The 12,259-nt window shown below is 53.0% G+C and overlaps 1 protein-coding gene across 1 annotated transcript; it reads left to right on the forward strand.

Moving 5' to 3' along the window:
- Positions 1 to 10,150: 10,150 nt before the first annotated feature.
- LOC127396269 (olfactory receptor 14J1-like) lies at positions 10,151 to 11,119 on the forward strand. Its single transcript, XM_051643890.1, has one exon. The coding sequence runs from the start codon at positions 10,163 to 10,165 to the stop codon at positions 11,117 to 11,119; it is 957 nt and encodes a 318-aa protein (XP_051499850.1). The 5' UTR covers positions 10,151 to 10,162.
- Positions 11,120 to 12,259: the final 1,140 nt, after the last annotated feature.

A 12,259-nucleotide genomic window follows, 5' to 3' on the forward strand; every position in this document is an offset into this window, starting at 1 on the left:
CTGCCGAGCCTGCCAGCGCATCCCGGGAACCACGCGCTGCGGAAGGAGGGTAAATGCACACACACACACAGAGACACAGACACACTCATACACACACACTCACACTCTAACTTTCCTGCCAGGCTCAACTCCTTCCCTTTCACTCCACTGATTTTACACTCCTCCTCAGAGTGTGCCTTTAATAAGACCATAGTACCTTGGAATCCCTTTTCCAATAGACACCTGGACAACCTCTCCTGAACCTTGATCCCTTAGTTTGTGTTGACCCTTAATAAACCTGTTAATTCATAAACTAAACATTGCTCTCAGTAGCAATTTGTGAGCGTGGTGGGAGGGTGTTCTGATCTACCCTCTAAGACACGGCCCCGCGGTGGCCGTTCCTCCGTGAGAGGCAGCGCCGCGTGTGACCCTCGGGCTCATTCACAAACCCCTCCACACTGGGGGGGGAGTCACAGAAACATCCTGACAGCCGGGAGCCCCCGGTACTGGCCCGCGACACCCTTGTTATCATAGATCACCTGTGGCACCTCTGGGGGCTGTGATACACCCACTCAGTGCCCTTTGGCCCAGTCTGACTCCATCCTTGCTGGGTCCCATGTCACATAGGACTTGTTTTCCAAAGGCCAGGACAGTGTGTGGGTGGTGGCAGGGGACACAGGAGATGTTTCCAGCCATCCAGTGGTTCCTTCCACCTTGGTGAGCACATGGCACTTGCCTTGGTGGTTGGTGGCAGTGTGATATGATCCATGTGCCAGACCTCCCCAGAGTTCTCTTTCAGCCATTGTCCTCCAAAGCAGGGAGGCTGGAACTGCTGGGCTTGTTTGATTGCAGCAGGTGTTTCAGGGCCCCTGAATGCCAGAGATGTCTGTTCCATCCATGGGTTCAGCGGGGAGAAATGGTGAGGACTGTCATTGTTAACAGTCTCCAGGAGGTTGCAGCTGAAGGACAGAGGTGACAGCAGTGCTGACTCTGGATCCTAGGTCAGTCTCACCATCAGGGTCACACAGCCCAGCCCAGTGATGCCCTTGAGCCAGGCTCCAGAGGTGACCACCAGCACCTCCAGAAGCATGGAAGGTGTGACATGCCACAGCTCTCATAACAGCTCAGAGAGCAAAGCAACCAACGCGGTGCCCAGTGACTGTGAAACCAATATAGTGAACAATTATAACTGGTTTATTTTACCATGCTCTGCTCAGAGCTGTCCTTATCTGAACCCTTCCAGCCCCACGTTGGGCACCACAAATCAAAAGGACTGTTCAGGTTTAACCCCAGCCAGCAACTCAGCAAGACACAGCCCCTCGCTCACGTGGCCTCCTCCCAGTGGGAAAGGAAGGAGAACTGGGGGAAAAGGGAAAGATCTTCTGTGGGTTGAGTTGAGAACTGCTTAATGATTGACACAAAATATAATCCTAATCCTAATAACAAAAAAATACATATTTATATCACCAAAAATAATAAAAAATCCAAAACCAAACTGTCACAGCATTTCCTTTCCCTTGTCATTGCTCCCCCTCAGCCCCCACTGCCCCCAGGAAGAGCCCTGAGCCCTGTGAGAGGGACAGGATCTGCCTTCCCAGGGCCTGGGCTCAGGGCTTGGCCTTTCTGCTCCATCCAACAAAGCAAAGGGTTTCTCAGCAGGACAGGCACCTGCCCAGGGCCTTTGCCTCCCTGCACTCATGGCCTCCCATGATCTGCTCTAGCGAGGCCCTGGGGAGGCTTTGTCAGGCTCAGGGGGACCCCTGAGTGCTTCAGGGTCCTTCCTTTTGTTCAGGCTTCTCTCAGTATCTGGGGTTCATGTCATTAGCCCTAACGAGCTAGATCATCCTCATCCTAACAAGCAAGTATTACAAAGCACTAACAAGCTTTTTTTTCGTGTTTTACTGTTTTTTTAATTACTTTGACAGTGGCCTCCAATTACCTGCTGTAAGGAGTCCCTGGGGAGGCTTTGTCAGCAATAGCCCTCAGTGGGGCCAATCACTGCTTCAAGGCACTTTCAGTTTTGCTTCTGGCTTCCTGAGCACTTTGTTCAGTCTTCCCTCAGCACCTGAGGATCATGGACTCAGCACCAAACACACCCTGGGAGTCATTAAAGTGCAGAGAGCCCTAACGAGCCTTTTGTCTCCCTGTCTCTTCAGGTCTTCAAGAGATGAAAATGCTCCCAATGAGCTGTAAGGGTCTTGAAGACCTGAAGAGACAGTTCTCCTTCCTGTCCCACTGGGAGGAGGCCACGTGAGCGAGGGGCTGTGTCTTGCTGAGTTGCTGGCTGGGGTTAAACCTGAACAGTCCTTTTGATTTGTGGTGCCCAACGTGGGGCTGGAAGGGTTCAGATAAGGACAGCTCTGAGCAGAGCATGGTAAAATAAACCAGTTATAATTGTTCACTATATTGGTTTCACAGTCACTGGGCACCGTGTTGGTTGCTTTGCTCTCTGAGCTGTTATGAGAGCTGTGGGATGTCACACCTTCCATGCTTCTGGAGGTGCTGGTGGTCACCTCTGGAGCCTGGCTCAAGGGCATCACTGGGCTGGGCTGTGTGACCCTGATGGTGAGACTGACCCGGGATCCAGAGTCAGCACTGCTGTCACCTCTGTCCTTCAGCTGCAACCTCCTGGAGACTGTTAACAATGACAGTCCTCACCATTTCTCCCCGCTGAACCCATGGATGGAACAGACATCTCTGGCATTCAGGGGCCCTGAAACACCTGCTGCAATCAAACAAGCCCAGCAGTTCCAGCCTCCCTGCTTTGGAGAACAATGGCTGAAAGAGAGCTCTGGGGAGGTCTGGCACATGGATCATATCACACTGCCACCAAGCACCAAGGCAAGTGCCATGTGCTCACCAAGGTGGAAGGAACCACCGGATGGCTGGAAACATCTCCTGTGTCCCCTGCCACCACCCACACACTGTCCTGGCCTTTGGAAAACAAGTCCTATGTGACATGGTACCCAGCAAGGATGGAGTCAGACTGGGCCAAAGGGCTCTGAGTGGGTGTATCACAGCCCCCATAGGTGCCAGAGGTGATCTATGATAACAAGGGGTTACAGATCCTGGTGACCTTCTGTGCGACACACAAATGCTCCAGAGGTCTGTGCAGGCTGTGCCAGCAGCACATGCCCAGATGTTCTCCTTCAGGGGATGATTTGATGACTACAAAAGACCAACTGTGAGTGAAGTGGCTTTCAAAGCACGACAGTATGGAGACATGATCTCTGATCCCCATCAGTTCCACACCTCAGCCATGGAAGAAATGACTGAGGGAAGGAATAAGATGCCTGAGAGATGGGAAGGCTGGTGCTGCAGCCATGAAGGGGACACGTCCTGCTAGGAGACAGCAGCAAGAGAGGCAGGACCCACTTGGATGCCACCTGTGGTCTCTCTAGTGTGATCTTATAAAGAGGACCTGAGAACCTGAGACAATGAACCCACTGCTGTTCTCCTGAGACATATACAAGGGCTGCTAAATAGAAGGAATGAAGGAGATGGTCCTTCCAGGAAGACTTGAGTCAGACAATGGGACTCATTTCAAAACCAGTCTAGTGACTGGCTGGGCCAAAGGGGGGGTGGGTGGGTGGTATCTCTCTCTATTTTGGCTTGAACCACATCTGTCTCCCCAAGGCCAGATGTCTGGTTTCATGGCCTTGCAGCGTGCCTCTAAATAAAGAGAGATCTGTCTGCTGGTTACAGCTACACAGTAAGTGTTGCACCAGATAGGTAGAGATTGTCATCAAAATATACATATGTCCTGGTTTGAGCCAGGATGAAGCCAATTTTCCTTTTTACTGATATTTTTTTTCCTTCAGTAAGCTTACTTGTAACTAGCAACATTCTGTTCTAGCTAAACTGATAAGACACTGGAATGTTTCTCTACCTGCTGGGGCTTCAAGGTTGCACCTTCACTCTGCCGGCTCAGACGCTGCAGGGAGATCTCTGACCCCCCCGGAGGAGGCTGAGTGAGACAGACAGCAAAACTGGCCAGAGATCTTCCATTCCAGAGAGCTACGTGAGCTCAGGGGAAGCACAGAGATCACACAAGACAACTTCCTTCCTGCTTCTTCTTCCCTTCTCCTCCACCTGTGGCCGGCATCCAGGGAGGACTCCGTCCCTCCCTCCCCGTGGACCCCCAGGCTCCAGCTCTCCTGACCCTCATCACCCTCCGCTTTCTCCAGCAGTTCCGGGATTTTATGGGACTGTTGCCAGCTCAGGAGATGCTGTGGGAGTTGCTGGGGTGGGGGGAGGAGAGAGGCTTTTGCCAGTCTCTAAACATATTTGTATGTAATTGTATATCTTTCTTTTATCACTGATGTTGAGTTAATGCTGTGTAGTTGAATTTTCAATCCAGCCAAGTCTCTGTCTTTTCCTCTCTCCTTCCCTAGCTGGGTGGCAGGGGAAGGGGATCGAGAGCATTGTTGAAGACCTGAGTCAAATGCTGACAACAGTTTATTGGCGCCCAACGTGGGGCTTGATTTTAAGCCCAGATTACACAGTTTGATTAATTGGGAGTGTTCTAAATTCCATCTCTGATGGGAGGAATCCCTCAGATAGCAATGGGTAACAATTCTGCTGAATTTCCTGACGGATTGAAAACTGAACAGACACTTGCTGCAATGAATCTACTGGAGCTTTTTCCAAACCTGCAATGGTACATGTGGTGTGCAGCTGAGAGCATTCTGCTCTGTGGAGCTGCTCTTGTGATTGTTTTATGGTTTATTGATAGAACTGTAGCCATAACCAACCATATGATACTGCCCTAGTGATCCTAGGGTTTATGATACTGCTCTTTATGGGGGCACTGTGTGTGTACAGTTACAGTACAAGTCCTAGTGGTACAGCTCCTAAAGTGAATGGAACGGTTCATGTTGGTAACAGCAGGAGCTGGTTCAGCTTTACCTCTCCATTCTCTTTCGAGCTGAATCTCCCAGGTCTTGATGTGAATAGCATTGTTGCAGTGGGGATGCTTCTGCTGAATGTTTATAATGTATTGTGGATGCGTAGGGCAAGATGCTGTTCTACTCACTGCCACTCCCCCACAGGCAATGCTGCTGCCACTGCTGCTGCCAGCTCCACTGCTCCTGATACCACCCCTCGTACTGCTACAAAAACAGCTGCCTCTACAAGTGCTGCTACAAAAACAACTGCTTCTACAAAGATAAAGTCCACTCCCTTTTGAATCAGGCTGGTTCACCCTGTGACCAGGAGCAAGGCAAAGGCAAAACGCTCCTCCCTGAGACAAGCAGAATTCCTTCAAGCAACAAAAGAGACTGAAACTGAGGAGGCAGAGGATTCTAACTCAGTTGATGGAGCACGTACCTTTCAGACAGATAACAAATCAGACCACTCTCAAGCAGACAGAACAGCAGGCCCTCCTCAATCAGATGATGACAATGACCTTGTCCAGCCTTTCTCTATGAAAGAACTGCGCCTCATGAGACAGGACTTCACCCGCACTGATGGTGAGGGAATTCTTCCTTGGCTGCTCTGATGCTTTGATAGTGGGGCTGAAACCTGCAACGTGGATGAGAGAGAAGCCAAGCAGCTGGGATCCCTGGCCAGAGATGCTGGTATTGACAGAGCACTTAGTAGTAAGATGGGAACTACCACCCTCTGAGACCAACTGGCACCGAAGCAGATGTGATGGCCTTTGTGATGTCATGGCCATTCATCCCATACGAGGCCATATGAAGAACTGAGGTGTGAGCAACCAAGTGGCTCAACTTCATGGAGGGTGAAGTCCTTTCTCACAAGGTGCAGTTCCTTTAGAGGGAAAGGTGGGCATGTCACCACTGTCATCTGCTTGAGAAGGGCCTGCTACTCCATCTGCTGGAGAATAATCTCCTCCATCACTCTCTTCCTGGTCTTGCAAACTGTCCAGGTAGAATCTGGAGTGTCTTGAGAGACCTTCTGAGCACAGCTGGTAGATGGGCCAGCAAGGGTTACCCTGGAGCCTTCTCCAGGCTGAACACCCCCAACTCTCTCAGCCTGTCTGCAGAGCAGAGGTGCTCTAGCCCTCTGAAGATTGTTGTGGCCTCCTCTGGACTCACTCCAACAGCTCCAGGTCCTTCCTGTGCTGAGGGCTGCAAAGCTGGACCCAGCATTGCTGGAGGGGTTTCACCAGAGAAGAGCAGGGGAGGACAATCCCCTCCTTGACCAGCTGGTCACTCTGCTGGTGATGCAGCCCAGGACACAGTTGGGTTTCTGGGCTGCCAGCACGCATTGCCTGCTCATCTCCAGCTTTTCATCCACCAGGAAGTACCCCCAGACCTTTCATCTTGTGGGTGCTCTCAGACCCTTCATCCCCAGCCTCTATTGATACCAGTGGCTGAACAGACCCAGGTGCACTTGGCTGTCTTGTACACTGTGATGTTAAAATGAGCCCATTTCTGGAGCTTGTCCGGGTCCAGCTGGATGGTATCCCATCCCTCTGGTGTATGGACCACATTGAGCCATTGCCCACTACCCTCTGGATCTGACCATCCAACCAATTCCCCATCCCGTGCACTCTCCACACATCCAATCCATCTCTCTCCAATTTAGAGAGAGGGATGTTGTGGGGGATTGTGTTCAAGGCCACATACAAGTCCAGGAGGTAACACCTGTAGCTCTTCCCTTGTCCACTGATGTAGTCACTCTACCCCAGAAAGCCCCCAGGTTGGCCAGGCAGGACTTGCCCTTGCTGAAGCCCTGCTGGCTGTCTCCAATCAGCTCCCTGTCCTCCATGGGCCTTGGCACAGCTTCTAGGAGGATCTGTTCCATGCTCTTCCCAGGCACAGAGGGGAGGCTGAGAGGTCACTAGTTCCCAGGGTCTTCCTCTCTACCCTTCTTCAAAAAAGGCTGCAGGAAGGAAGTCTGAAATGCAGAGGAGCAGGCAGGGCCCCTGAGCAGAAAGTCAAGGCAGTGGGAAGCAGCCCGGCCTGACTGAATGGAGAGACCTGGTGTCAATTCAGGGCAAAAAGGAGAGTTTATGGCCCTGGGACAAAGGGGCAGGACAATGAGGGGGACCAGAAAGAGGCTGTGAGGATGTGCAGGAGGAAAATCAGAAGGGCCAAAGACCAACTTGAAATCAACCTGGCTCCAGATGCCAAAGATGACAAGAAATGCTGCTACAAATATATTAAGAACAAAAAGAGGATTGAGGACAATGTCTGTCTTTTACTGGATGTGAGGGGATCAGTGACCAGGGAGGAGGAGAAGGCTGAGGTGCTTCATGCCTTCTTTGCCTCAGTCTTTAGCAGCAGGACCAGTTGCTCACTGGGTACGCAGCCCCCTGAGCTGGAAGGCAGGGATGGGGAGCAGAATGGAGCCCCCATCATCCCAGAGGAGATGGTCAGTGACCTGCTGCACCACTTGGACACACACAAGGCTCTGGGGCCAGATGGACCCACCCAAGGGGGCTGAGGGAGCAGGCAGAAGTGTCCTGCCCTGGTCCTGCCCTTGGCATTGCACAGCTCCACATCCCAGTGCCCCAGGGAGAGCTCTGAGGGGTGAGTGAGGGGCAGGATCTCCCTTCCCAGGGGCTGGGGGTCAGGGCTGGCACCTTTGGTGAAGGGGGACAGGGCTTGGTCCTCTGCAGTCATGAAACCCACCCAGGGTCACTCAGCCCCAGAGCCACCTTCACCTTCCTCTTCCCCACCTGCCATCCCTGCCTCCTCTTTCCTGCTCTACCCAAACCTGGGGACGCTTCCTCACTCGTGTCCCTCACTGGGACCCATCAGCACTGACAGAAACTTTACAGAAGGGCTCTGACTTCTGCAGAGGTTTCATCAGCTTCCTCTCCCTGCCTCAGCTTCATTGGCTCAGCAGCAAAGCCACCAGAGGGCTCATTAAGGTTCTGAGCTGGGCTCCTGGGATGGAGGGAGCTGCTGGCAAGTGGGCAGTGCTGCAGAGAGACAGCTCTGCCCAGGAGCAGCTCCTCTGCTTGGCCCAGCAGGGAGAAGGACACTGCCAGGGGGTGTGAGGGAGATGGGCAAGGCAGAGAGAGCTTAAAGGTGCTCAGGACTGGGGGGGAGTGAGAGCTGAGTGGAGGAGACATCTGTGCAGCCCTTGGCTCGGTGAGTCTGTGGGTGCAGGGCAAGGTGGGTGCAGTTCCTGGAGGCATCTCCTGCAGCTGGCACAGCCACAGCTTATGGGGTGTGTGAGGTGTGTCAGGGCTTTGGTGTGGGTGGCTCTGGTTGTGCCATTTTGGATCTTGGTGCAGGCAGGGGTGCAGGCAGGGGTGCCCAGGGCTGTTGTCAGAGCAGGGTCCTGCAGCTGAGGGGCTGTGTGCTGGGGCAGGGGCTGTGCTGCCTGCCAGGGGCAGCTCTCAGCCTGCCCGGGAGCTCCTCAAGGACTGTGGGGAGAAGCTCTGTGCTGAATGAGTCGTCCCTGGCAGGGCAAGGACGGGTCCTTCTGCCTCTGAGAGGGTGCTGTGTGGGTCAGGACTGCTCACAGCTCCAGATCACCCCCAGGGCATTTGCAGAGGGTCCTTCTGAAGCAGCAAAGAGAGGTAGCATTTATCTGGGAGAAAAGGAGTCTGTGCTTTGAGTTCTGTACTCTTGGTGAGCTGGGTGGGCAGTGGAAGATGAGAAATGAGCTTTCATCTCTGCAGAAGGCACTGAGACCCCAGAGCTAGTGGGGACTTGTCTGAGCTGCTGCTGAGCCCCTGCACACCCAGAGCTGCCCCTGGCAGGTCCCTGCTACAAGGGGTGTCTTCCAGGCAGAGCTGAGCACCCAGCGGGTGGGATGGGCTCTGGGAGCCCTGCTGAGGAGGGCACATGGAGACAGAGAAGCAGCTCCAGGCAGCAGAGACAGCTCCAGGCAGCAGAGACATGGGCAGGGAGGGAGAGGGAGCTGCTGCCTGCAAGTCATGGGAAGGGGGATCTAGACACCTTCCTGCCATCCCTGCAGGGCTGATGCCTTCCCAAGAGCAACCCCCTGCTCTCCTCTCCCCCTCTGTTCAACTCTCAGCCCTTCATATCATGGAGACTTAGTCCTAAGTTCCCTTCCCAGACACCCCAGCACCACAGAGCAGAAATGCTCAAGTCTCTGACTTTGTGTCCCTGTCCCAACTCTCTCAGCAGCAGCACTTTGGCATGATCCCCTCCTGCATCTGCTGCCCTTGTTCTTCTCCTTCTTCTCCTTGGGGTGGGGGGTGAGGATTTGGGTGCAGCTCAGACACTGATGCTGGGTGTCCTGTCCTGCCATTGTGTCCATGGAGGAAAAGCATCCCAATGGCCTGATATCTGGGGCTGTGAGGACTGCAGGGTGTGGGGCTGGGGCTGAGCTGACCCTCCTGTCAGGATACCCCATCTTTGGGATACTGGGCTCTTCCCCTGCAGGGTCCTGCTGAGTGGCACGCTGCCCTCCAGAAGGGCACAGCTCTCCTGTGGCACCTCTGTGTTTTCTGGGAGCCCCATGGAGAAGACATGTCCATGGCAAGGCCATGGAAATGCTGCTCCTGGTCTGTCTGTGGGCAGCTGCAGTGAGCCCTGTGTGTCCCTGGCTGGGAGGGCAGAGCTGAGATCCTGCTCAGGGAGAATGAGATGGGCTGAGGGGCTGGGAGAGCTGCACTGGACAATCTGACTGCTCTGCTCTCAGCCATGTTCAGTTTCTCCTCAGGAGAACATCTGTGTGTGATGGTCCTGCAGCTGAAAGAGGTGCCAGCTCAGGGCAGCTGAGAGCAGGACTGATGGACAGAGCAGCTGTCCTCACTCTGCACTAAGGCACAGTCCCTCTGCTTCTCAGCACCTTCAAGGTTTCACTTGGAGAGCAGTGGAAGGGCCAAGGCTTCTGCCTTAAAAACTTTCCTCAGGTGTGGTGGGGAAACTAGAGCAGAAGAAACAAAACAGAATCCCCTCAGCTCTGCTCTGTATTCAGGTGAGTTGGGAGGAGAAATGCTGAAAAGTTCTTTGATATCTCAGATGGATTTAGTCTGAGGTCACCCCCTCTTCCTTTCATCCTCTTGCTGCAGGGCAGGACTGACTCCTCCAGAGCTCACATCTCGCTCGGGGATCAAACTTCAGCAACAACCAGACTGTACAGAAAAGCACCTGCAAAAGTATTTTGTGAAAGACAAGAGGCAATTTGAGTGTCTCTAACAGCAATTAAGGAGATATTTTTGTGTGAAGTCTGCTCTAAATCCTCCCTGTCTTTTCTTCCATGGAGAGGTCTCCATGCCCAGAGGCAGCAGATGTCCAACAGCAGCTCCATCAGTCAGTTCCTCCTCCTGGCATTCGCAGACAGGCGGGAGCTGCAGCTCCTGCACTTCTGGCTCTTCCTGGGCATCTACCTGGCTGCCCTCCTGGGCAACGGCCTCATCATCACCACCATCGCCTGGGACCACCACCTCCACACCCCCATGTACTTCTTCCTGCTCAACCTCTCCCTCCTCGACCTGGGCTGCATCTCCACCACCCTCCCCAAAGCCATGGCCAATTCCCTCTGGGACACCAGGGCCATCTCCTACTCAGCATGTGCTGCACAGCTTTTGTTCTTTGCCTTCTTCTTTGGAGCAGACTGGTCCCTTCTGACCATCATGTGCTATGACCGCTACGTGGCCATCTGCAGACCCCTGCACTACGGGACCCTCCTGGGCAGCAGAGCTTGTGTCCACATGGCAGCAGCTGCCTGGGCCTCTGGGTTTCTTTATTCTCTGCTGCACACAGCCAGTACATTTTCACTGCCCCTCTGCCAGGGCAATGCCCTGGGACAGTTCTTCTGTGAAATCCCCCAGATCCTCAAGCTCTCCTGCTCAAACTCCTACTTCATGGAACTTGGGCTTATTGTGCTTAGTGCCTGTTTAGCATTTGGCTGCTTTGTCTTCATGGTGGTGTCCTATGTGCAGATCTTCAGGGCTGTGCTGAGGATCCCCTCTCAGCAGGGAAGGCACAAAGCCTTTTCCACCTGCCTCCCTCACCTGGCCGTGGTCTCCCTGTTTATCAGCACTGGCATCTTTGCCTACCTGAAGCCCCCCTCCATCTCCTCCCCATCCCTGGACCTGATGGTGGCAGTTCTGTACTCAGTGGTGCCTCCAGCAGTGAACCCCCTCATCTACAGCATGAGGAACCAGGAGCTCAAGGACGCCCTGAGGAAAGTGATTTCTTCATTGTTCAAGTGTGAGAGATTTAAAGCCTCTTTCCACAAATGACTCCATTTTTTGTTATGGCATCATTTTTGTTTATTTGTTTATTCAGTTTTGTTTTTTGCTTTTTTGGTATTTAACTCTGTGGGGTGGGTTTGTTGTTTTATTTATTATTAGTATTATTATTTTGTTTCTCATTACTGCTGTTGATATTGTCATCCATGGTTTTGTTCCTGCAAAGATGTTTGCACTTGTGTCGCTACAACTGAGACATGGACCTGCTTTGTTTGCTCTTGATCCATTATTAAAGTTTCTAACACTTGCTCTGAGTCCTTGGCTGTCCAGTAACCCCAATTAGCTGCTCTGCATGGCATCCTGTCCCCCAGCCATGTCACTTGCACCACTCAGCTCTCTAGCTCATTGATACAGATATTAACCAGGACCGGTCCCAGGACGGACCCCTGAGGGACACTTGTCACCATCTCCATCTGGACACTGAGCCATTCACCACTGCCCTCTGGATCTGACCATCTCACCCATTCCTCATCCCCTGAGCAGTCCACACATCAAATCCTTCTCTCTCCAGGTTAGAGAGAAGGATGTTTTGAGGGACCACGTCAAGGGCCTCACACAATCCAGGGAGGTGACACCCATGGCTCTTCCCTTCCCAATGATGCAGTCACTCTGCTGCCCTATTTGCAACTGGCCTTATCACTCTGAGCACACACCACTGGCTCCTGGGACACTCCTTGAATGCCCAGGCCCTTCTTCTCAGGGTCACTGCTGAGTTGCTCAGCTCTCAGCCAGCCCTCATTCTGGGCATGATTCTGCCCCTGGCAAAGGACTGACTGCTTCTCTGGGTAAAACTCTGTGAGGTTTCTTCTGACCAAACCACCAAGTTTTTGAAGTCCCCCAGGAGTGAAGCTGTGTTTAGACCCCTGTTAATGCGTGTGTAGAGGTGGGTCACCCTGACATGGGGGGCTTCTGACAAGACCAGAGCATGAGGAATTGCAGAACACTACATATCTCAGGTGAAGGCACTAGTTTTATTCAATATGTGGCCAAGGTAGGAATGCCCATGGTGACAAGCTCAGAAACACCAAATGAAGGTACAAAGGAAGCCAAAGCAAGGGCCAGGGAGGAAAGTGTGAGCAGAGATGGGGTCTTTGTGTGGGAGGGCACAGAGATCACAGAATCAAAGAACTG

The sequence above is a fragment of the Apus apus genome, unplaced genomic scaffold (assembly GCF_020740795.1).
Source record: "Apus apus isolate bApuApu2 unplaced genomic scaffold, bApuApu2.pri.cur manual_scaffold_45_ctg1, whole genome shotgun sequence".
NCBI classification, from domain to species: Eukaryota; Metazoa; Chordata; class Aves; order Apodiformes; family Apodidae; genus Apus; species Apus apus.